This window comes from Diabrotica undecimpunctata, chromosome 7, assembly GCF_040954645.1.
Source record: "Diabrotica undecimpunctata isolate CICGRU chromosome 7, icDiaUnde3, whole genome shotgun sequence".
NCBI classification, from domain to species: Eukaryota; Metazoa; Arthropoda; class Insecta; order Coleoptera; family Chrysomelidae; genus Diabrotica; species Diabrotica undecimpunctata.
In genome coordinates, this window is record NC_092809.1 from 97155933 (window position 1) to 97177360 (window position 21428).

The following is a 21428-nucleotide window of genomic DNA, read 5'->3' on the forward strand; positions in this document are numbered from 1 at the left end:
TAATGACAAAGACATTTTTTTAGCAGAATTTGATTAGACGCTCACCCCATTGATTTGTCTCTTCGAAACCAAAGTTTTCGGTGATGTTTGCGTTATCTCTAAAGTTAGCGTTAAAGTCTTGCATAACTATTGTTGTTTCGTGTTTTTTTTGTTATCTTCAGTACATCTTCCATTTAATGGCAGAACTCATCAATTTTCTGCTAATCTGAGTCAGCGGTGGAAGCATAAATCTGAATTTATGTATATGTGTATACTTTATGTGTACAACGTCTTTGTCACTAAATATATCTCCAAGTACAGAGGAACCTATCTAAAACTTATTAAAACAGCTTAAAAAATGTAATATCAGAATCATCTGGGAAGCTCTAAAAATGTTGCAAGAGAAACTTGGTCCATAATAAACGATCTTCGAAATAAAACTAACACAGCTCAAACATTTTCTTTTCCAAACCCTGAAAATCTAAATAAATACTTCTTCGTAAGTAAAAATATAACATTGACTATTTTGCCGCAACAAGATCCTATTTCCTATCTCCTCAATGCAAAAAGGTCTCGAATTCGTTCTTTATAAGACCAGTTGATAAATCTGAACTGATTTAAACAATTAGTAGTATCAAAAGCAAATCTTCCTGTAGTACTGATGGACTATCCATAAAAATTTTCTTAAATCTCCCAAAATCTGTGATGGAAGTCCTGGTCTCACTAATTAACGATTCCTTTAAAAAAGGTTTATCTCCAGAGTGCCTAAAGACAGCCATTAATATTCCTCTTCATAAGGGTGGTGAAAAATCGTATGTCTGCAACTATAGTCCTATTGCCTTACTACCGGTCTTATCCAAAATTATTGAGAGACTTATAAAAGCCCGACTTATGTCCTTTTTTCGTTAAAAACAACATTTGATCACAAAGTCAGTTTGGCTTTTTATCTAATAAATGTACCAGTGATGCTATGTTTTCTGTACTACATGAGGTCTATCAAGCACTACACAATGATTTTAACTCTGCAACTGTTTTTGTGACTATGCCAAAGATTTTTATTGTGTAAATCACGACTTTTTTATAAAAAAACTAAATTTCTACGGAATTCGAGGTATTTCTTTGAATTAGTTCCAATCTAACTTGAGGAATAGGAAACAACTAGTTAGAGTAAATAGTACTGACTCTAGTCATAAAAGCATTGTATATGGAGTACCACAAGGTTCAGTATCGTTTCCTCTACTTTTCCTTATCTTTATAAATGATATAACTAACTTAAAAATCGATGGAAAATTTTTTCTTTTTGCTGATAATACCAGTATTACCTGGAGGAACTCTAATATTGTAGCTCTTCATGCAACTATAACTTCTGATCTACTTAAAATAAAAACCTGATCTGACTCTAATACACTCTCTTTTAACGTGGATAAAACAGTAGCATTATCCTATAAAGGAGCTCTTCAACCCTGGCTTCTTAATAACAGCCAGATCAGTATCGTTGATTTTGTAAAATTTCTTGGCATTTTTAACGCTAGCACCCTTAATATCGTCCCTTCATATCGAATTGTTAAGTATGAAACTCGCCTCAGCCTGCTATGCAACAAGATCTGTTTCTAATTGAATCAATTTAGCATCTTTAAAAATAACATATTTTTCTTTGTTCGAGTCTCATCTTCGATATGGCCTTCCTTTTTGGGGCTCTAGTACAGCTGCCCCATCTGATGTTATTTTTATATTACAAAAAAGAGCAATACGGTATCTTTTTGACCTCGGTAGAAAAACACATTGCAGAAGCTATATTCAAAAATTACGAGATTTTAACTCTTCCCTCTTTATATATTTTAGAAACTGTTTGCCTAATTCCTAAACACCTACATGTTTTTTCAGCAAGACACAATCATGACTACTCTACGAGAAATTCAATCTTTGATGTGTATTTACCGATCCCGTCCACTGAGTTAGTAAAGAAATCTATTATATTCGGCAAAAAAATTATACAACCACTTGATATAACGACGGCGTTATGCATCACTAGACCAAGCGCCAAAAATTGATTTTGAGATATTTGACTTTAAAGTTTTCACTTTATTAAAATTCAGTATATGTTACAATAGTCGTAATTTTTAATTTTCGAAGACAGCTTTTTAGGTTTTCTCTAAGTTCGAAATAGTAACTTGCTAACGTTAAAGAAAAACGAAAAAAAAAAAAAATAAAAAGGCTTTTGGTCTACTTACGATTTTCGCCACATTGTGTCATTGTGTTATACTTCAGTAGACTAAGCGACATGGAGGCCGTTTGGTCTAGTGATGAGTAACTAAAATATCACTTTTAGTGAATGATTAGTAGGCCACAAGCATTTTTTTCTTTTTGGGTATGACAATAAATGTCGTTGTTTTGAATATTTTATATTACTTAAGAAATTAATCAAAAATATAAAAAAAACTTGAACGCAGTGTTAACATCCGTCAATGTCATCTTCTACTGTATTGTTACTGAAAAGGGAGCGATACAGAGGTTTTACATCATTCGGTATTAGGTGCGTTAAAGATCTTAACTCGTTAAGCTTAGGCACAGAAAGTGGCTTGCCTGTGGGCCAAAGAGGAATCAAGTGGTTACTTAGAGATTGCATTGCAACGGACCGTCCTTTTTGAAGTTTCTTGTGAAGATCTACTTCAACTTCACTAGTGTTAAAATCAGTTTTCATAAAGATACTCAGTGGTTTATCCTTTCTTATTTCCATTTCTCTTGTTTTAAGCCAGCTTACCTTACTGTTTTCTATGTCTGATTTACGGTTTGTAATTATAGTTTTCAACTTCTTTGTTTCAACGAATTCTTCTTTTTTCATTGTGCATCAACAATGGTATATAAACATTGTTGAAATTTTAGGGCATTTTCAATATCTCCAAAATCACTATCATTGGGTAAAAAACTATGACCAGTAAAGAGATAGCCTAATGTAATTTTTTGAATGGTAGGATGACTTTCCAAAATCGTTTTCAGAATCAAAATTATTTTGATGTTGCGGTTTTGGCCGCCACAAGAGTCTGACCACAAAGTTACATGTTTTGCAGAAGTCACATTTTGTGCAATGTGTTTCTTCTCCCCGACCAGCTTTACCTTATATCCAAACATAACAATGACCTTTGTTATCCTTGCTGCTATGGATACCAAGGTTGTAAATACATAATTGACGCTTATAATATACGATATTTGTTAGAATTCTCGGAAGGGGAAGAGTTTTTTCTAAATCAAAACAAAAGGTTTCCAATTCTGGTTGATCGTTGTTCTTCTAAGTGCACATTTTTTTCTCCCTTTAACTTGCTTAATTTTTCGTTATCTGCGCAATTTTAAATTTCTAATTCGAAACAATCACATCTACTACAAGTACCTTTTTTCAACTTTTTTCTTTGAAGATTAAATCGTGTTAAAAATATTTTTTTGTAAAACGAAAATTTAACAGGATTATTGTCTACTTCTTCAATATATAATTCATACATTTCACTTAATGTTGTTTCTTCTGTTAGGTATTCTCTTTCTGTGTTAGCTCTTCTGTAATGTGACTTGTACTTAGGGAATTTCGTTATATGCTCAATTACTTTTTGTACACGATTATCGTAATTTTATTATGACCTCCACTTTGACCACGACAATCTCGAACACCCATTGGACGTTTCATAGCTTTCAATGCTGCATTGACTTTGCAACTTGATATTCTCAAGGTCTGTAAAAAGAAAGGTTTACACAAAGTCACAGTGGATATTGTGTATATCCTTGTAGTATTTCTTTTGTTACTAGTTTTTGTTCTTTTACGCTTTATTGGGACTTCGGAAATATTTGAACAAATTATAGCTTTCTTAATTTTATAGAAAAACTTAAGCAATAACACTACTTCTTAACCTAAACGCCTCAAAAAGTTATTATCAACAACGTTTATGTACGTATGTTGCCAAATGTTCGATTTAAAATCATTAAAACGTTCGCAAGAGGCGCTTGGTCTACTGATGCAAAACTAATACAGAAAATTATTCCCACCAGAAAGCGCCATAATCCACAATTTGAGAAAATGGCGCTTGGTCTAGTGATGCATAACCCCGTCCCTATATGAGATCTTCGTTTCCACTTTATGTCTGGTGTTCACTGGTTAGCGACCTGGGACGTTCTGTGGTTTAATTGTCTATTGCTTCATCTGTCGGAACTTGAGTTCCGCAGCCCATGATCAGTAATATTATTCATTTCACTAATCGATGCCATGATGACTTTACTAGGGAGTATATTCTGGTGGTTTCCCGTTGCCTTCTCCATCGCAGTCTTTAAGCCATATCAATCTAACATAGTAATTGTCGCCAAAAAGTGTCGTATTACTCTGTGCCGAAGATTTGTTTTTCACCGTTACATAGCATTAAAAATGCAGCTTCGCATTTCCATATGCTAGTTTTGGTCCAATCTGAGTATTTAATTACCTCGGTACCCCCATTTTTAAGAAATAACTCATATGGAGGCGGAATATAGAATATTTGTTTTACTTAATATGTTATGGAATGTTTGGTTAAAATATTTAACTAAAAAATTCACAATGACTAAAAATTTTAATCAGTCTTCTTGTGAAGTTGGACATTATTTTTTTTTTCAATATATGTGTCCATTTCACCGTTTCGCTTCCCTTGAAGGTAGCTGATTCAGAAGCAAGAAAAGGCTCTTCGTAACGGTAACTCAAGTACTCACTTGATTCAAAGACGAAACCAGCAGAACAATATCTGTGTTTGCGCTCTAGCCTGAACCGGAAATATCACTCTGTGGCACTCGTCCTATTGGCACTGTCGGCTCTGCAAATTCGCAATACATAAACGGCATTACGTTAAATATGACTTGTAGCGTAAACAGCGCAGTAACACAATTATTCGAATCTTCAGGGGAAAAATATTTTGGCTATAGCATTTTTCATATAAAAATGCTTGCACGTCACAATTTATATAAAGTGACGTCACTTATATTTAAAATTTCCAGAACGTCAACCTTAGAGTTCAAATTTTCCTAACACAGCTAATAATACGAAACCCATACGGAACTGCTCGATCTTTCAAAGGCATCAACATGGTGTAATAATCAGAAAATGTAATCATCATTATATTGGAAATTTAAGAATTACATAGATTACATAACCAAAAACATTTGTTATTATTAATAATGTAAATTTTATGAAATAACTCTGTAAGTCTAATATTCTACAAAATAATAATTTTAATGAAATAGATTGGACGACTGTACGCAACTGATACGGAAATACTTCAAATTTTATTGACAGTTCAGCGTGTGGCAAAAGTTTATTAAAATGTTGCCGCTTTTTTAGAGTAAGAATTTTGTTTATGATTTGATTTCTTACACAATTTGATCGTAATATAATGTATATTAATAAATTATATTTATAAATAAATATTAAATTTAGATTAATAGCTTTAAAAACTAATTATTGTTGCGTTTTGTGATTGTGCTATGCCAAAACAAATAAATAGTCTGTAGAAAGCTGATAAATTTTCCTATAAGATAGATTATTTTGAACAAGAAATAATGGCGGGACGTTTTTACTATTAAAGCCCTAAACGAGATAAGTTTAAAATTAAGAATATATAATTTTGTATTAAAATGTTTTCTTATGTATTTTAGAGTGTTGCAGTAGTCTTAAAACTAAGTGTATTTACTGTTAATATAATAGTTTGACAAATAGTTAACATTTTAAAAATTCCTCACTTACTAACTATTCTGATGTTTTGGCAACGCTCTGGGGTTGTGACGTCGTAAATCTTGAATGACGTGCAAGCATTTTTATATGAAAAACGCTATATTCGTAACCGATGTTCTTACGAAATATGTCATATGTGAAAAGAGAATTATGTAGAAGAGAGAAATAATATTGTGTTTTAAATATGTTTAGTATGAACTATTTAAGCCATTTGAAATATAAATAACGTTTCTTTAGATGATATTATGATTCAACACTTTCTGGTTAACTGCAACTTTAGTATTGAAAGAACAAAGCAGTGCTTGGACATGTATTATGCAGTTAGAATTGTTATTCCAGAGATGTACAATTACATCAATCCAACATCAAGTTACATGGCAGCAGCTTACGAACTTGTGTAAGTATATTCATTACTTTTTTGTATTACTAATAGGGAAAGAATGTAATCAATAACACAGCCCAACAAAAAAAAATTTTGTCTTGCTGCCGAAAAAAAATCAACTGATTTTGGTTAATTTATCTGTGCTGATTCCAAAAATACAAACCTTTTCTTTGTATCAGCTCTAGTTTTCGAGATATAACATACTCATCAAATACTTAAATATTCTTACATTTCTGTATATTCCACCACTATAACTGCAATATGTTTATAAACCAACTTAACAAATTCTAATACAAATACATACTAATAACTTCTAATTAAAGTGTACTTTTCGAAAATGTCCATAACTTGAAATTAGCGCTAATTGCTTTTTAACTATTGTCCGATAAGTAAATAGTATTTTCTCTGAAACGGCCTTAATAAATTCCTATAAAGTCAACTGCATTCTATTGTAAAATTTAGTTTGAACTTGAGTTTCGTTGCAAGAGTTTGTTTTTGACAACTGAAAACCATGGCTTCTACAAGCAGGCGTTGTTATGTGAATAACCCGGACGTTTTTTGCTACATATGTGGCGAGTACATTGTAAAGGAAAGTAGAAAACCAGTTTGTGGTTTTATAAAAAGGGCATATCAAGCCTATTTTGGTGTTCATTTAGGAGATCAAGCTCCTGGGCTCCACATGTAGTGTGCAAAACTTGTCTTGAAAACTTGCGGCAGTGGACGAAAGGACAACGAAAATGTTTAAAGTTTGGTGTACCAATGGTATGGAGTGAACCAAAAAATTGTTTTGACGATTGCTATATCTGTCTTGTGAATATAAAGGGCATTAATCGTAACAATCGACATACGTGGACATATCCTAACCTGGATTCAGCAATAAGACCAATTCCACATCAGCTTGAACAGATACCCATTCCAATATTTAGCTGTCTACCTACGTTATCAGAGGATAATGTCGAAACGTTATCTGACGAACTACAGCCTAATAGATTTGAGGAAGACGACAGTGATTTTGAAGAGAAGTCAACACGTCCTGAACTCTTTACTCAGGAAGAGCTAAGTGATCTGGTGTATCGGAATATACACCAGATCACTGGCGTCTTTTTATCGACAGTTCCAAACGAAGTTTAAAGTGTGTCCTTTTACATAATGGCAACAAATATGGAAGTATACCAATTGGACATTCTACAAAAATTAAAAAAGAATATAAAACAATTTTGCTGGTGCTAAAATCATCAAGTATAACCAACATTAGTGGGCGATCTGTGTTGATTTTACAAAATATCCTTGTTTCCTGTGTCTTTGGGATAGCAGAGCTAAGGACCAACACTGGAGTAGAAGAAAATGGCATCGCAGAGATGCATCAGTTCAAGGAGAATCTAATGTAGTTAACGAAGCATTGGTCGACCGGGAGAAAATAATATTACCTCCGTTACATATTAAACTAGGGCTGATGAAACAATTTGTAAAGGCCCTAGACCAGAATCGTCCTTGTTTTGAATACTTGTCCAGCAAATTCCCTGCACTTAGTAAAGAAAAATTCAAAGCTGGAATATTTGATGGGCCTCAGATACGACAACTTATAAAAGATTCGCATTTTACAGAATCGATGACTGAAATTGAATGTAATGCATGGTGCTTCATATAAAAGGAAGTTTTTAGGTGACGCTAATAACAGATTTGTGCTGCGATGCTGGTTAGGTTAGATGAAAAGTTAAGTTTTTTTGGCAGATATGTGTAATGATTTTTGTAAGTACATTATTGTACAATAAATATCTTACTTTTTATTAGTGTTTTGTTTATTTAATTGGTAGCAGCACTACATATATGTAGCTAGTGCTGCGTTAAATTACCCTATATGTTAGAAATGTGATCTGTTGTATTTCCTGAAAACGATCTGATGGAGCAAATCTGGTGGCATTTTTGGATTCAGCACACTCAACTTACCTAGAAACAGTTAAAAAATATCCGGCAGCAAACTGTGTGTTTACCAGTGTAATCAAAAGTTTTCCAAAATTACGTACATACTATTATTTCAAAATTACAATGTCCGGGTCAAGTCAATATCTTTCCGAGATATTTTTAATTTTCTTAAAATTTCGGTCAAAATTTTTTTGGTAGTTTCAAGTAGAAATAAGTATTGAGTATTGAATGATAATTTAACAAAATTGTTTTTATTTAATAAGTAACTAACAAAAAATATAAACCAAACAATATTCAATGAATGTATCAATAAATGTGATATTATGAAGAAATCATATTTTCTTAATGAAGTACAAGATTCCTATAATTCCTTCAAGATAATATGTTTTGTATAATAATATAACAAGATTATTTTTATTTAATAAATAACTCAAACAATAACAAACCAGAAAGCAATACAATATACAATTGATGTAACAATTTTTAGATTGTTCTATCAACAATATTCTAAGCCAGAAATTTTTAATAAATCATTCCTAACTGCCGATTGTGACGCGCAGTTATTAATAAGTAAAAGGCCATTTATGTCAGTTACAAAGTTAAAATAGTGAGCTTTGAAAAAATAACAGTTTTTATATAATTAAATCGTAAACAGTAGGCTTTGAAAATGACAGTTTTCATATGATTAGGTACCTACCTTTCTAGTCGGTCTGCATGGCTTGTATTTATTATTAAAAATAAATTTTTCTGTGGAAGAGTTAACAAACATGATCTGGGTATTAGGAAAAAGTTCGAGAAATTGCTTACTTGCATCCAGAATATATCACGAGCGATATCCTGAACAGAGGAAGCTAAGCGCAAGAGCGTTTGAAAAATTAATGGATCGTTTTGTTCGCACTGGGTCAGTTGTATATGAAAAAAATTAGAGAACCAAAACTGTTCTAAGTGAAGAAAAGGAATATGATGTACTGATAGCTACTATTAAAGATCCCCACAATAGCCCTCGTGAAATTCAGTCACAAATCACAGTCCTCAGTAATAGGGAAACAAGACGAGAAAGAGAGAGAGAGAGAGAGAGAGAGAGAAAGAGAGGGAGAAAGAGAGAGAGAGAGAGAGAGTGAGAGAGAGAGAAAGGGGAAGCTGTCATTATCTGTAGCGTGCGGATTAAAACGATTAAAAAGCATAACGATTTTATAAGCATTTTATTAGTTTTATTTTTATTTATTTATTTTTATTAAAAATAAACGAAAAAATCATTAGAAGGATCTAAACCTCCGAGGCGTTGAATAGTAGTAAAAAAAATAGTATTATTTGTAATTATACACCTAAACGGCCTATTAGGCCCCAAGCAGGGTTTATACTTGGATCTCATGGGTATGGCTATAGAAATGAAAGGGGTCAAAATCTTATAGAATTTAAAAAAAGCCCCCGAAGAAAGTGGACATTAAAATCACCAAATAGCTAAAACAAGAACGAAATTGACTTGCATGTACAATTTTTCTCCATTACTTCTTATTCTTTGCTTGGTTCCTTGCTTGTTCTTTGCCGATTCCTCGTGTCTCTAGGATTGAGGTTACATTATCATCCTATGTCTTCATTGGTCTGCCACTCTTGATTTGTCTTCTGGCTTCATATGTGTCCATACCATCTCAGTTGGGCCTCTTCAATTTTCTTAATAATTGGTTGGACCTTAAGATGTTCTCTGACTGCCTCGTTTCTAATTGTGTCTAACCTGGTTATACCCATTATTCTTCTAAGAAAATTCATTTCTATGCTCTGTATTTTCGATTTTAATTTATCAGTAACCGTCCAACTTTCACTACCAAAAGTTAAAATCGGCACAAACACCGTCTTGTATATGGTCACTTTGGCTTTTTAGGATACTTCTTTTTTCGACAAAAACGTACTTTTAATTGAGTGGTACATCCGAGCAGTACTTTCTATTCTGGAACTTATTTTAGTTTCTTCACTTCCTCTGTTCTCTATTTGTACTCCCAAGTATTTGTAAGTATCGACTTGTTCAAGTGTATTTCCGTTAAGTGTTATCTTTGTTTGTTTTCTATTTTTTTCACATACCATTACTTTCGTCTTCTCATTATTGATCCTCAAATTTCGTTTAATTAGTGCAGCGTTCCATACTAGTAAATTTATTTTGGTTGAGTGCTTCTTCATTTATCCCAAATATCACTAGATCGTCTGCGTATGCACACTCTGAGATCCACACTTCTTCTAGAGTTTTATGTCCGACATATAATTCCAATGTTTCTGCTCTAGTTTCTTTAATTATGTCATCCAAGACAATGTTAAACAGTATGGGGCCTAGGACTCCTCCTTGACGTAGACTCTCATTTACTATGAACTCTTTGGATTCCATATTATTGGTTCTGATTCTTTTCCTTGTATGTCTATATATACTCATAATGGCTTGCCTGAGTTTGATTTTCACACCTTTCTTTTTTAAACATATGTCAATCACCTTCCTGGGAGTACTATCAAATGCCTTTTCTAAGTCTATAAAGGCTTAGTATAACTCAGTGCTTGAGTTCCGTGCGTTTTGTATAAGTTTCTTAATAGTAAAAATGTGATCTTGGATACTTCTGCCTTTTCTAAATCCACTCTGTGATTGTTCCATTTTAGAATCAACTTCTTGTAAAAGACGTTTTCTCTCTACTATTCTCTCATATACTTTGGATGGGATGCTCAGAAGTGTTATTCATCTGTAGTTACTACATGCGCGTCTGTCTCCCTTTTTGAAAACGGGTAGAATAACTCCCACTTCCCAATCTTTTGGTATTTGTAAAAAGTATAAAAGTATTACATACTTTTGTTAGCAGTTCAATGCCCTTGTCGTCTATGTTTTTAAGCATTTCTGCTGTGATTTTATCAAATCCAACCGTCTTACCTTTCTTAAGCTTTGTATGATTTCTTTTATTTCTGCTATAGTTATTTCGTCTTGAAGTTGGTCTTCTTGCTCTACCTCTTCTGGTTCTTCTGTGATAATGTCTACATCGTTTTGGATATTCAGTAGATCCTCGAAATATTGCTTCCATCTATCTGGGATGTGGTCATTGTCATGCAGTAAATGTCCTTCTTTGTCCCTTATTTGCTTTGGTGTTTGTGGAGTCTTTTCGGTTCTGAAATTATTCAGGGTTTTAAAGAATAACTTTTCGTTAGAGTGGTAGTCTTCTTCTATCTTGTTTCCGAATTCTTCCCAACTTTTCCGTTTCGTTGCTAGTACCATATCTTTGAATTTGATTCTTTGCAGTTCGTATATTTGGTGGTTGCCTGCGGTTCCGGTTCTTAAATAATTTTTTCAAGCTGTCTTCTTGAACTTCACTTCTGATTTTATTTCATTGTTCCACCAGTTTGTACACATTTTGCTTCTGTTATTTCTTGTTATTTCACATGCTTGTTTACCACCGTTTAGGAGTGCTACTTTCAGTATTTGCCAATTTTGGTCTAAGTCACAGTCATGTTCAGCATGCTCTGTTAGGTAGTTTTTAAAGTAGTTTTTAAACTTGTCTGCTGTCTCCTTGTCTGCTAGTTTATGTGACCTGATTACTTCTATAGTGGGTGTATCATGAGCTTTACTTGTTTTCTTGGTCTCTTTCTTTATTGATTATTATCGCACTCCCAAGCTGGTCCTGACTACAACTAGATAGTCGTCACTATATATTTCAGCTCCTCGTTTTACTCTTACGTCTTTAATACATTGCCTCGATGATCTATTTACTAAAACATAGTCTATGATGGATCTTTCGCCTTTTCTTTTGACTTCTCTTGTATATTTATGTACATCTTTGTGTTTAAAAAATGTGTTATTATTAAATTATTTTCTCTGCGTATATCAATAATACGTTCTCCATTGTCATTTTTTATTTATCCTCCATATGGTCCTAATACATCTTGGGTATATTAATCTCTTACACCCACTCGACCATTAAGATCCCCTAGTGCTATAGTATTGCCTTCTAAACTGTCTATTATTTCTGAGGCCTTATCCCAGAATAGGTCTTTGCTAGCTGATTTTTCATCATCATTTATTCCATATATAACGATGATATTGACTAGTTTGTGTTCCGCAGTTACCAGTCTTATCTTTAGAATTCTTTCGGAAATGCATTCCCAATCTTAAATATTCTTTATTAGTTTACTGTGTATCAGGCAGCCTACCCCTTCTTTTGCTATTTCGCCAAGTAACACTCCACTGGTGATGAGAAAGTGTCCATTTTCTAAAAACTGTATGTTTTTACCCTTCTTTTTGGTCTCTGTTATACCCAGTAAGTCTATTTGATTTTTCTCAAATTCTTCAGCAAATTCGACTTCTTTGCTGTTAAGACCTCTGACATTCCATGTTGCTAATGTCCATACTTTGGGTTTTAGCACTGCTCCGTTATTGTTGGCCGTGCCATTAAGCTCTTTCTTGTTTAATGTGAGTTTTAAATAGTTACTGTATATATAATTGTACGAGTGCGAGAATAATGTATATTCTTGCTCGTTGCTGACTGCATTTTTATGGGTTTACCCTTTATTGTCTCCGGTTGCTCACGTCCTTGGTCATTATTTTTGGATCTATCTTTGTCTTTTTATAACTACTCCTGTCCATTGGCATTGCCCGGGTTGTCATAGTATTTCCGGCACATTTGTTTACTAGTTTTTTTATCCCCATTTTGACTAGTTTCTTCTCTTTGTTGTCCCATTTCCAACCGACCTTGTTTATCCATATTTTATTTTCACCAAGTCTTACACCCTTTCCTCTCTCCTTTTCTTTTTGTGCAAGTTTTCTTATTGTTTTCTAAATTTCTCTCTCTTTATTCTTAATATCATCATTGATGTATACTTTTTCTTCTTTAACATGTCTTAATATAGATTCATTTTTCATAACCTTTACATTCTCTTCATGTTCTGCTAATTCAATTAGACAGGTTTTCTCTCCCATGCATTTTTAATTTTAACATCTATCTTTAAATTGTGTTTAATGAAGTTGCTCATTTCCTCTTTTAAGACGCTTTGATCGTATGTTTCAAATGCTAGTCTACTCATGACTACATTCTTTTTTCTTCTTTGTTTTTCCATGAATTGAATAGTTTTCTTGACTTCATTTAACTCCTTTTTGATTTCCATATTTTCGTTCTTCAGGTCTTTATTTTCTTCTCTTAAAGTCTGGGTATCAGCAATAAGTCTTTCTATCGCGTCATTACTTCTGTTTTGGGTTCTCTTTATTTCTTTAATATCACTTGCCAGATTGTTCGTCACGTCTATTAATTTTTCCAGTTTTGTCTCATCATGGTTATCTGTTATTTTGGGTGAAGTCTTGAAGAGTTTTCGACTCTTCGTTGACCTTTCTTCTTCGTTATCTGAACCCTCATCTCTTGTCCTCCTTTTTGTGCCATTATCCGTGATTCCGCCGCTGTCCAGACATGTGTTCTTTTCCAGGTATCTGTCCATTTTCGGCGCCAAGCACTGTTTTCCACCTCAACGGTTCAGAGAAAACTATGCCTACCGTTTCACTGTGATACTGTTATTGATTTTATTCTGTACTTAGAAATTCTTGTCAGTTTGGCAACGTCGCTTTTAAAATCGGACAAGAATTAGATGTAATTACCGGTTAAATTGTCTACGGCCAATCCTTATCACTGCCATTAACGTAATTTTTAATTATACACATCGGATTATTGCACTTAATTATTTTTCACTGTAACTCTCGAGTTTTCGGGATTATCACGGACGAGAGATAACAAAGTATTTTACCAATCACTACCATGTTGCCAAACCCGACTTATATTTACCAACAAAGAAGACGCTGTGCAAAAACGATCGGATGCAATGGAATAATTTACGGGAGGCCTATGTTGAGCAGTGGACTCAAAGCGGCTAATGATGAAGATGATGATGGTATAAACATAATAAGTAGATATTGTTATTTTTAAAATGTATACACTATGTATTTCAGATGATTTCACTAACAAAATTATAGTAACTATATGTATGGTATTTATTAACATAGTATTCACATCAGTTAAGTACGAAATTATATTATTGTATAATGTTTCACCAATCGACATATTAAAATTCTTTAATAAAGGTGCGTTTGATAGAGATTGGCTGAATTACAAAAAAAAATTATTCAGATTAGCGCAACCGTTTTGTTTTAGCTTATGTTGCCCTTTGCCCCGTCTAACAGACCAATTGGAGAGAATATTGTTTTTAAAAGTAAATGATGGTGATCTCCAAATGTTCAATATAAATAAGGCAGTGGCTGTAGTCCATACCAATGTTTCTGAAGTCAGAATTTGGGAAGATCTAACGCTAGGTGACAAAGTTGTTTCAGATCTTAAAGATATGAAAATTGGTCATGTTACAAAGATAAATCCAAGCGATGTTAGGAAGTTTGGTTTTATTCTGGAGGTAAGTTCGGTTCAGGATTTCGTATTCATACTAAAAACTTATTACCATATATTAAAAAAGGACACTTTGAACTGTCTCTGTTATCTCCTCTAATATTAGTCAAATGATCATGAAATAAATCTTTTACATAAAATCCCAGTGTCTCTCCTACACATGTTCTACCACTAGTTGTTACTTCATCATAGATATCTTTCATCTTCTTTATGTAGAATCCTTGTTTTGAAGATTGGCAATTATTATTGTTATGCCTACTTTTGAGATTGTTTCTTTAAACAGATGGTTATTGCTAATGTCAAATGATTCGCGCGGATTTTTTAACAATAATGTTTTTTCTGAATTTGTTATAAGTACAAACTTGGCTCTGTGCATAGTTATAGTCTACACTCCTTATTAACTTCGACGACTGCATTAATAAGCACCTGTAAGCCTTAAAGTATTTCGGCTATGGGCACATTTCTTATAATCTTAACAAACTAAATCTTCTTTTATTTTATTCAGTACCCTCCATAGACTCTCTTGAAGTACCCTCTACTCCTTTGCACAATCAAAATATATCGTATAACCGTTTGTTTTTTTATTTAATTTTTTTTTCTATTACCTTAAATAAAACCTACATCTCTGTTGTTAAGGTGACTTTCATAAATACAAACCGATAATTAAATATGTGAGTTTCTTTACGTATCCAAATATCAATAAACGTCTACCAGTTTGTTTGTGTATTATGGAATATTTTTGTTGGGTTTTGTTTTTATACACAGGCACTAAGAAACTATATTGTTCTGAAGCTATTTTCTTGTGGCATTTTAAATTAATTACTATTTAAATGGGAATAAGCCACAATTAAAGGTTAAAATACGTTTATTGACGTTTCAATTTCCACTTCGGAAATCGTTCTCAAAATACAAACATTAGTAAACTAATTAGTTTACTAATGTTTGTATTTTGAGAACGATTTCCGAAGTGGAAATTGAAACGTCAATAAACGTATTTTAACCTTTAATTGTGGCTTATTCCCATTTATATAGTAATTAACTAAGAAACTACTCTCCATTGATCTGAACTTGATCTTACTTTTATAGTTCTGTCATAAATGAATTAGCTGCGTTGTTCTTGTGTCGGACAAGCTATCCAGACTTCATTAGAAATATAAGCTGGTTCATTTTTTTCCTTTTGTTTATTTTTGAATTGGTTGGGCATCTTTCTTCTCAATATACTGTCTTCTTTAGAAGATTGGCAAGCATCATTACTATTTTCATTCCCACATAATGTAACCTCAAATCCTCAATTCATCAAATTTAATTTAACAACATTTAAAGGGTTTTTACCCATATATTTAGTGGTTCAAAATATGTACATCCAATAAGTATTAACCCCATTTTTGTATTAACCTTGGTCAAAATTTTAAATTTCATGTTTGCTTTAATTAAAGTGGTTATACTTTTAGGATAACACTGATGATGGAATATTTATTCCGAAAACTTTCTGTGATAATTGGTATACAACCAGCTACAGGAATTTAGTTTCCTTGTGGATTTTCATTCTGTTTACAGCTGTTTTAAAAGCTGATTTGAAGAACATTTAAAATTATTCTCCAAGATTTTGGAGCCAAGACATTCGTTAATATTGCGCCAGCGCTACTTTTCCTCATAATCTTTCTCTATTTTGGCCGTCTAATTGTCTCCTTATATGACCTAGATACTGTAATTTTCATATTTTATTGTTCTGAAGCCATTTTCTTGAGGCATATTAATACAGTTACTATTTTTAATGTGAATAAGCTACAATTTAAGTTTAAAATAAGTTTATTTTGACGTTTCAAATTCTACTTCAGAAATCGTTATCAAAACACAAACATTGTATGTCGGCAAAATCACTCACATAAGTTTACAATCTATAAAAGCTTGTAAAAGATTTTTCAGGAGTTTTTTTCTTTACTTGTCTAAACATCATATTTCTGTACGCTTCTTCGAATCTGTTTACAATTGTTTACAAACAATTTGTTGTTTACAAAAAAATGTTTTTTTATAACTAATATATATTTATCTTTTTAATTGTTTAAGATTTTGTCCTTTTCTAGAACGTTTGGAATTTAAAAATAAAGGAAATTCATTTTTTCAACGTACCTAGATATGCAGAAAAAATTATTAAACTTTGTAAAACTTTGTTTAATAAAAAGCTGGGCGAAAAGGTTAGTATCATTTTAACATAAATTTATAATTAAAAAAAAAATATCAATATTATTAATAGTTTATGTCAATACACATTTTACAATAAGAATTGGCAAATATGCGGGTAAAAAAGTGAAAAATATGAATTGATTTATGAAAAATCTGCATTTAGATTAGAAAAGTTACTACTTTTTCTTTAAGTGAATTGTCCTCCAAAAACATTGGTGAGCAGTCGAATTATCTTTACGACCCTATACCATTTTGAAACTGAAGTGGAAGATCAAGTGAATAGAGCAAACAGAGATTCAGGTTGCTTAAATGAAACAATATGGAGAAATATAAATATCGGGAAAGAAATGAAAGGTAGAATTTCTGACACAGAGGGCACAAAAATAATATTAGAAACAGCAGAAATGAAAACACTTACAAAAATTAATAGTAAGACGCTATGGGACAGAGCTAGAAGTACAAATATACCACGTGGATGCAAGGTGGAGAACATCAAAAACTGGACAAAAATAGAAGAGTAGAATGGAACGATCATGTAGGCCAAATGACAACAAATAGAGTAGTAAAGACGGCAAGAGATGGTTCCCCAATAGGAAGATGATTAGTAGGAAGATCCCGAAATCGATGGAACGACAACTTACTGGAGGCACATTGAAAAACAGAAGTAGAAGAAGACTCTATACTACTGGCGAAGGTTCTTGAGTCAGGAAATATATAGTCTATTTTTTCCTGAACAATTATATGTAGTAACTGATATTTAGTATTTCTTAGGCTTTCTCATCTTGTCGGTAAACTCTTCGAATTATGTCATTTTTCGTTTGCCTCCTTTTTTGTTTACACGCTGCAAAGCGCTATTTTACATAAAAAGCTGATCAAAAATGGAAATTCCAAAAAATTAGCAGTTCGGCCTGATTCTTGCCCCTATACCAGATAGTTATATGTGACGTCATATGATACCGTCCCCAACCCAAATACTCTTACTAAAAAAAATTTACAGCACCTATTTTGTGACACATTTTGGATGCGTTTAGTTGTGAGATTTTACTACACTTTTTAACGATTTGGTATTTTTTTTATAATTCAAGTGATTTTTGTGAAAGGGGCAGTTATGGATATGCCAAAGAAATGTAAGGTAATAATTCATAAGAACTAAAAACCATAAGTCCACCTACACCCTATAAAGAATTGCCTGTCCAACTGTGACATTAAATGGTCAGTTCTTGCCACAAAAAGAAGATAGCTTGATCGACGAATAACTTTGAAAACACATATTTGCTAAAAAGAAGCAGCTGGACTTAAAACTTAGCAAATTGTACTGTTAGGTCGTAAATCACACTAAACAGTTACCAATAAATTCTACAATCAATCCTCCCGAATTCCGACAAAGATTCCAGTTCAAAGTACTTAGGATTATCGTCAACGCTCGCTGTTACTTAACTAACAGTGTTATTTCTCGTGGTCTTAAAATGAAATCTGTCAAACAAAAAATATCCTACTTCTCCGCGAAGTATAACAAACGCATATAAATCTCCCCAACGCATTGGTTTAACCGCTCATGAGATATCTCGACTAGCGAAGGTTAAAAAGGCATCTTCCATATGATCTACTTGTCAGATCATCGAACCTTACTAATGTTCTTTAGTGTAGTGTAGAGTGGTGTTGTGTAGTAGTTTCCTAAACCGAACCTTGGATAAGTAAAAGGGTACTATCATTGGACAGTTTTCCTAAATGTTTTATTGCTGTCGTTAAATGTACAGATTGCAAATTAAATTGGACTAATTTAATTTGCAATGGTTTATTAAAAAAACTCTTTCAAAGTTCGTAGGGGAGTCTGCCAAGGATATATTTTATCTCCTAGTCTCTTTAACTTTTATGGAGAATGAGAAAAGCTCTTGACAACTAGAATGGTGGCATCTCTATCGCAGGCAATAAGAATCTCAGATATACAGACGATGCAACTCTTATAACTAGATTCAAAGAAGAAATGCCAAACCTTCTACAACTAGTGGAAACCAATAGCAATAAACATGATCTTAAGATCCATAAACAAAAACCAACAATTATGATAGTCGATATTCAAACTTACTGCAAACAACCGGAGACTTGCACCAGTTTAAAATGGTTAACGAGTTTAATTAGAAGGATCCTATATTAGTAGTATATGCTTTTATATAATCCAAATACGTCAGAGAATAGGAATGACCAAAAATGCTATGCGATGATTATCAAAAGTATGGAAAGGTTGCTTCTTGTCGAAAAACACCAAAGTGAGATTGGTACGTGCCCTTATCTTTCCTATATTTAGTTTAAAGTTCGGAACATGGACAATAAAATCAAACGATAGGAAATTAAATGACGCCTTAGAGATGTCATGCTGGAGGATAATACTTTGGATCTCATGGAAAGAGCTCAATTCTACAAGAGCTTAACATTCAGACTCGACTCCTCTCGTTTATTTGTCTGGAAGGTGTCTTATAGTTTTTCGGACATAGGGGCAAATATAGTGGCTTGTACGGTAGAAAATTACGACTCTCGGTCATACGATAACGATTAGAGAGAAAGAGGGAGAGAAAGAGAGAGAGGGAAAGAGAGAGAGAGAGAGAGAGAAAGGGACGGAGATAGGGAGGGAGGGAGAGAGAGAAAGATATAGAGAGAGAGAGAGAAATGGTGGTTGTGTTGTGTTCTTATTCAGAATCTTATCTGATAGTATTGCTTTATGGCACTCCTAAGGTTTGCTTTGAATGGAAGTATTTTAAAACTGCAGTTTTTTTAGTTGTTCTCGATATCCTTACACTACCTTGGGGACCATAAGAGCCATCATTGCTGCTTGACTCTCTGAACAAATATTAATCCGTTTAATTCCAAAAACCTTCTTAAAGATTTCTCTTGAATAATGCAAGCTTGTATAAATTTCTCTCTGGAATATAGAGTTATAAGCTTGTAGTGTATTGAAATGCTTACATTTCCACTACTACTATAAATTCCTGCACCAGACATTTCTGTAGTTCTCGACGGGTCTGTGTATCAATTAAACCTTGACCTTAAGTCTGATTTGTTTTTCATCCTATTTGTTTACGAATGTAAAATATTATACTTTATAGAGACTTTTCTACACTTTATATAGACTTCTACTGTTTTTTTTTAATTGCTCATTACTATTAGTATCGAATTATATCGTAATTAATTGGTACCGGTCGTCCTAAAAAAGATACAGAGATAACTGACAATCTATTTTACATGAAAGTATATTTCAAAAATAAATATATAAAAAGAATCCGTAACCTTAGATGTAATAAATAAAAAGAAAGAACGAAATAAGATAAGATTCAATATAAGACTAGAATTGATTCTAATATTTTAAGAGCGATATTGAATTTAAATCGTTATAATTTTTCAATTTGAAAACCTGTATAATAAATTTATATATTTTAAGATCTTTATTCATAATTCACTTGAAGAAATCTATAAAGTTGTACCTAAGGAGATATTACCAAAAGAGTATGGAGGAAATGAAAAATCTTTACACGAACTTAATGGTAAGTTGTCAGCGTTAAAAACTTTTTTTTTAAGTTAAAGCATAACTGCAGCTGCTTTTTGGCTGTACTTCAACGAGATTTGGATCAAAGTAGTTTGTAGATGACCCTCTTCTGGCAAGTTTATCAGTTTTTCATTTCCATGTATTTCGCGATGAAGTGGCAAAAATAAAATTGTGACACTTTGTGTGCACCCATTCTATCAAAATTTTCTCAGCTTTCCATTACTAACCTACAGTCTACCTTAGGACCGTCCTGTAGTTACTTAAAATAAGAATGAAAGGTTATTTATAATTTGTAAGTTTTATACTTTTTAGATATATGGCTAAAAAAGATGAAACAATATGAGGACCGTTTTACAAATCTTGAAAAGATGGATATTAATAATTTCATTAGACCAGATTTTGGCTACAATGATATATCAGGATATTTTGGCAATTATATGAAACTTGAAATGGAATAAATATCAGCTCAGCTGCATAAGATTAATATCTGCAGTACTCTGTACTTATCCTCTTTAGTTAATAAATATTATAAGCATTATTTATTTTGAATGAATGAGAAAGAGAAGTATTTTTGAAGTTTGTTAAATATTGAATTTCTAGATAAGCGCTTTCAGCAAACAAAGATATCCTCAGATATAGGCTTACCATACGTCCCGGTTTAACCGGGATTGTCTCGGTTTTAGACATCGGTCCCGGAGTCCCGGCCGGTTTGTCATTTTGTCCCGGTTTGACAAAACTGTCGTAATTTTGAATTTTTGTTAAGTGATTTCACACGAATGATTTTTTTCCTCCTGGATTCATATTTACTGATATGATAATAAATAAGATTATTTACGTTCGTATTATATAAACAATTCTAATAATGATGACTGCACATCTGATTGATAAGATATTTTAACATGGTTCCCACAGAAGACGTGCTTAATTCTCAAAATCATCAAAATGACCAATTCAGCAATTCACCGTATCACATTTCTTAAACACATTATTTCAGTGAGTTGTTTGAAGAATATAAATATAAAAAAATCAAGAATAGATGAATTAAAAAAAAAACAGATCTCAGTTTACCCTAATCATTTGCAGTGTGATTACATTTCGATTTTTTGTGAACGGTGGTAAAATACGAAAACACTTTGTGTTTTATTTAATTGCTGTGTTTGATTTAAAATGCCGAAAAGAAATTGCAAATTCACAAGCGAACTTAAAAAAGATTATCCTTTTATAAAAAAGCTTTGTAGTGACAATAGCAGGGTAAAATGCCAGCAATGTTTTTCAGAATTTTTAATT

General features: G+C 32.7%; 1 protein-coding gene across 1 annotated transcript in view; it reads left to right on the plus strand.

Annotated features, from left to right (window-relative positions):
- Positions 1-20621, plus strand: part of LOC140446559 (uncharacterized) — a 47629-nt gene extending 27008 nt beyond the window's left edge. The window contains exons 7-11 of the mRNA XM_072539123.1: positions 5951-6110; positions 14174-14426; positions 16504-16614; positions 20037-20139; positions 20454-20621. Of these exons, the coding sequence (XP_072395224.1) occupies positions 5951-6110; positions 14174-14426; positions 16504-16614; positions 20037-20139; positions 20454-20599 (773 nt within the window). The 3' untranslated portion in view covers positions 20600-20621. The remainder of the gene's footprint in view (positions 1-5950; positions 6111-14173; positions 14427-16503; positions 16615-20036; positions 20140-20453) is intronic.
- The last annotated feature ends 807 nt before the right edge of the window (positions 20622-21428 follow it).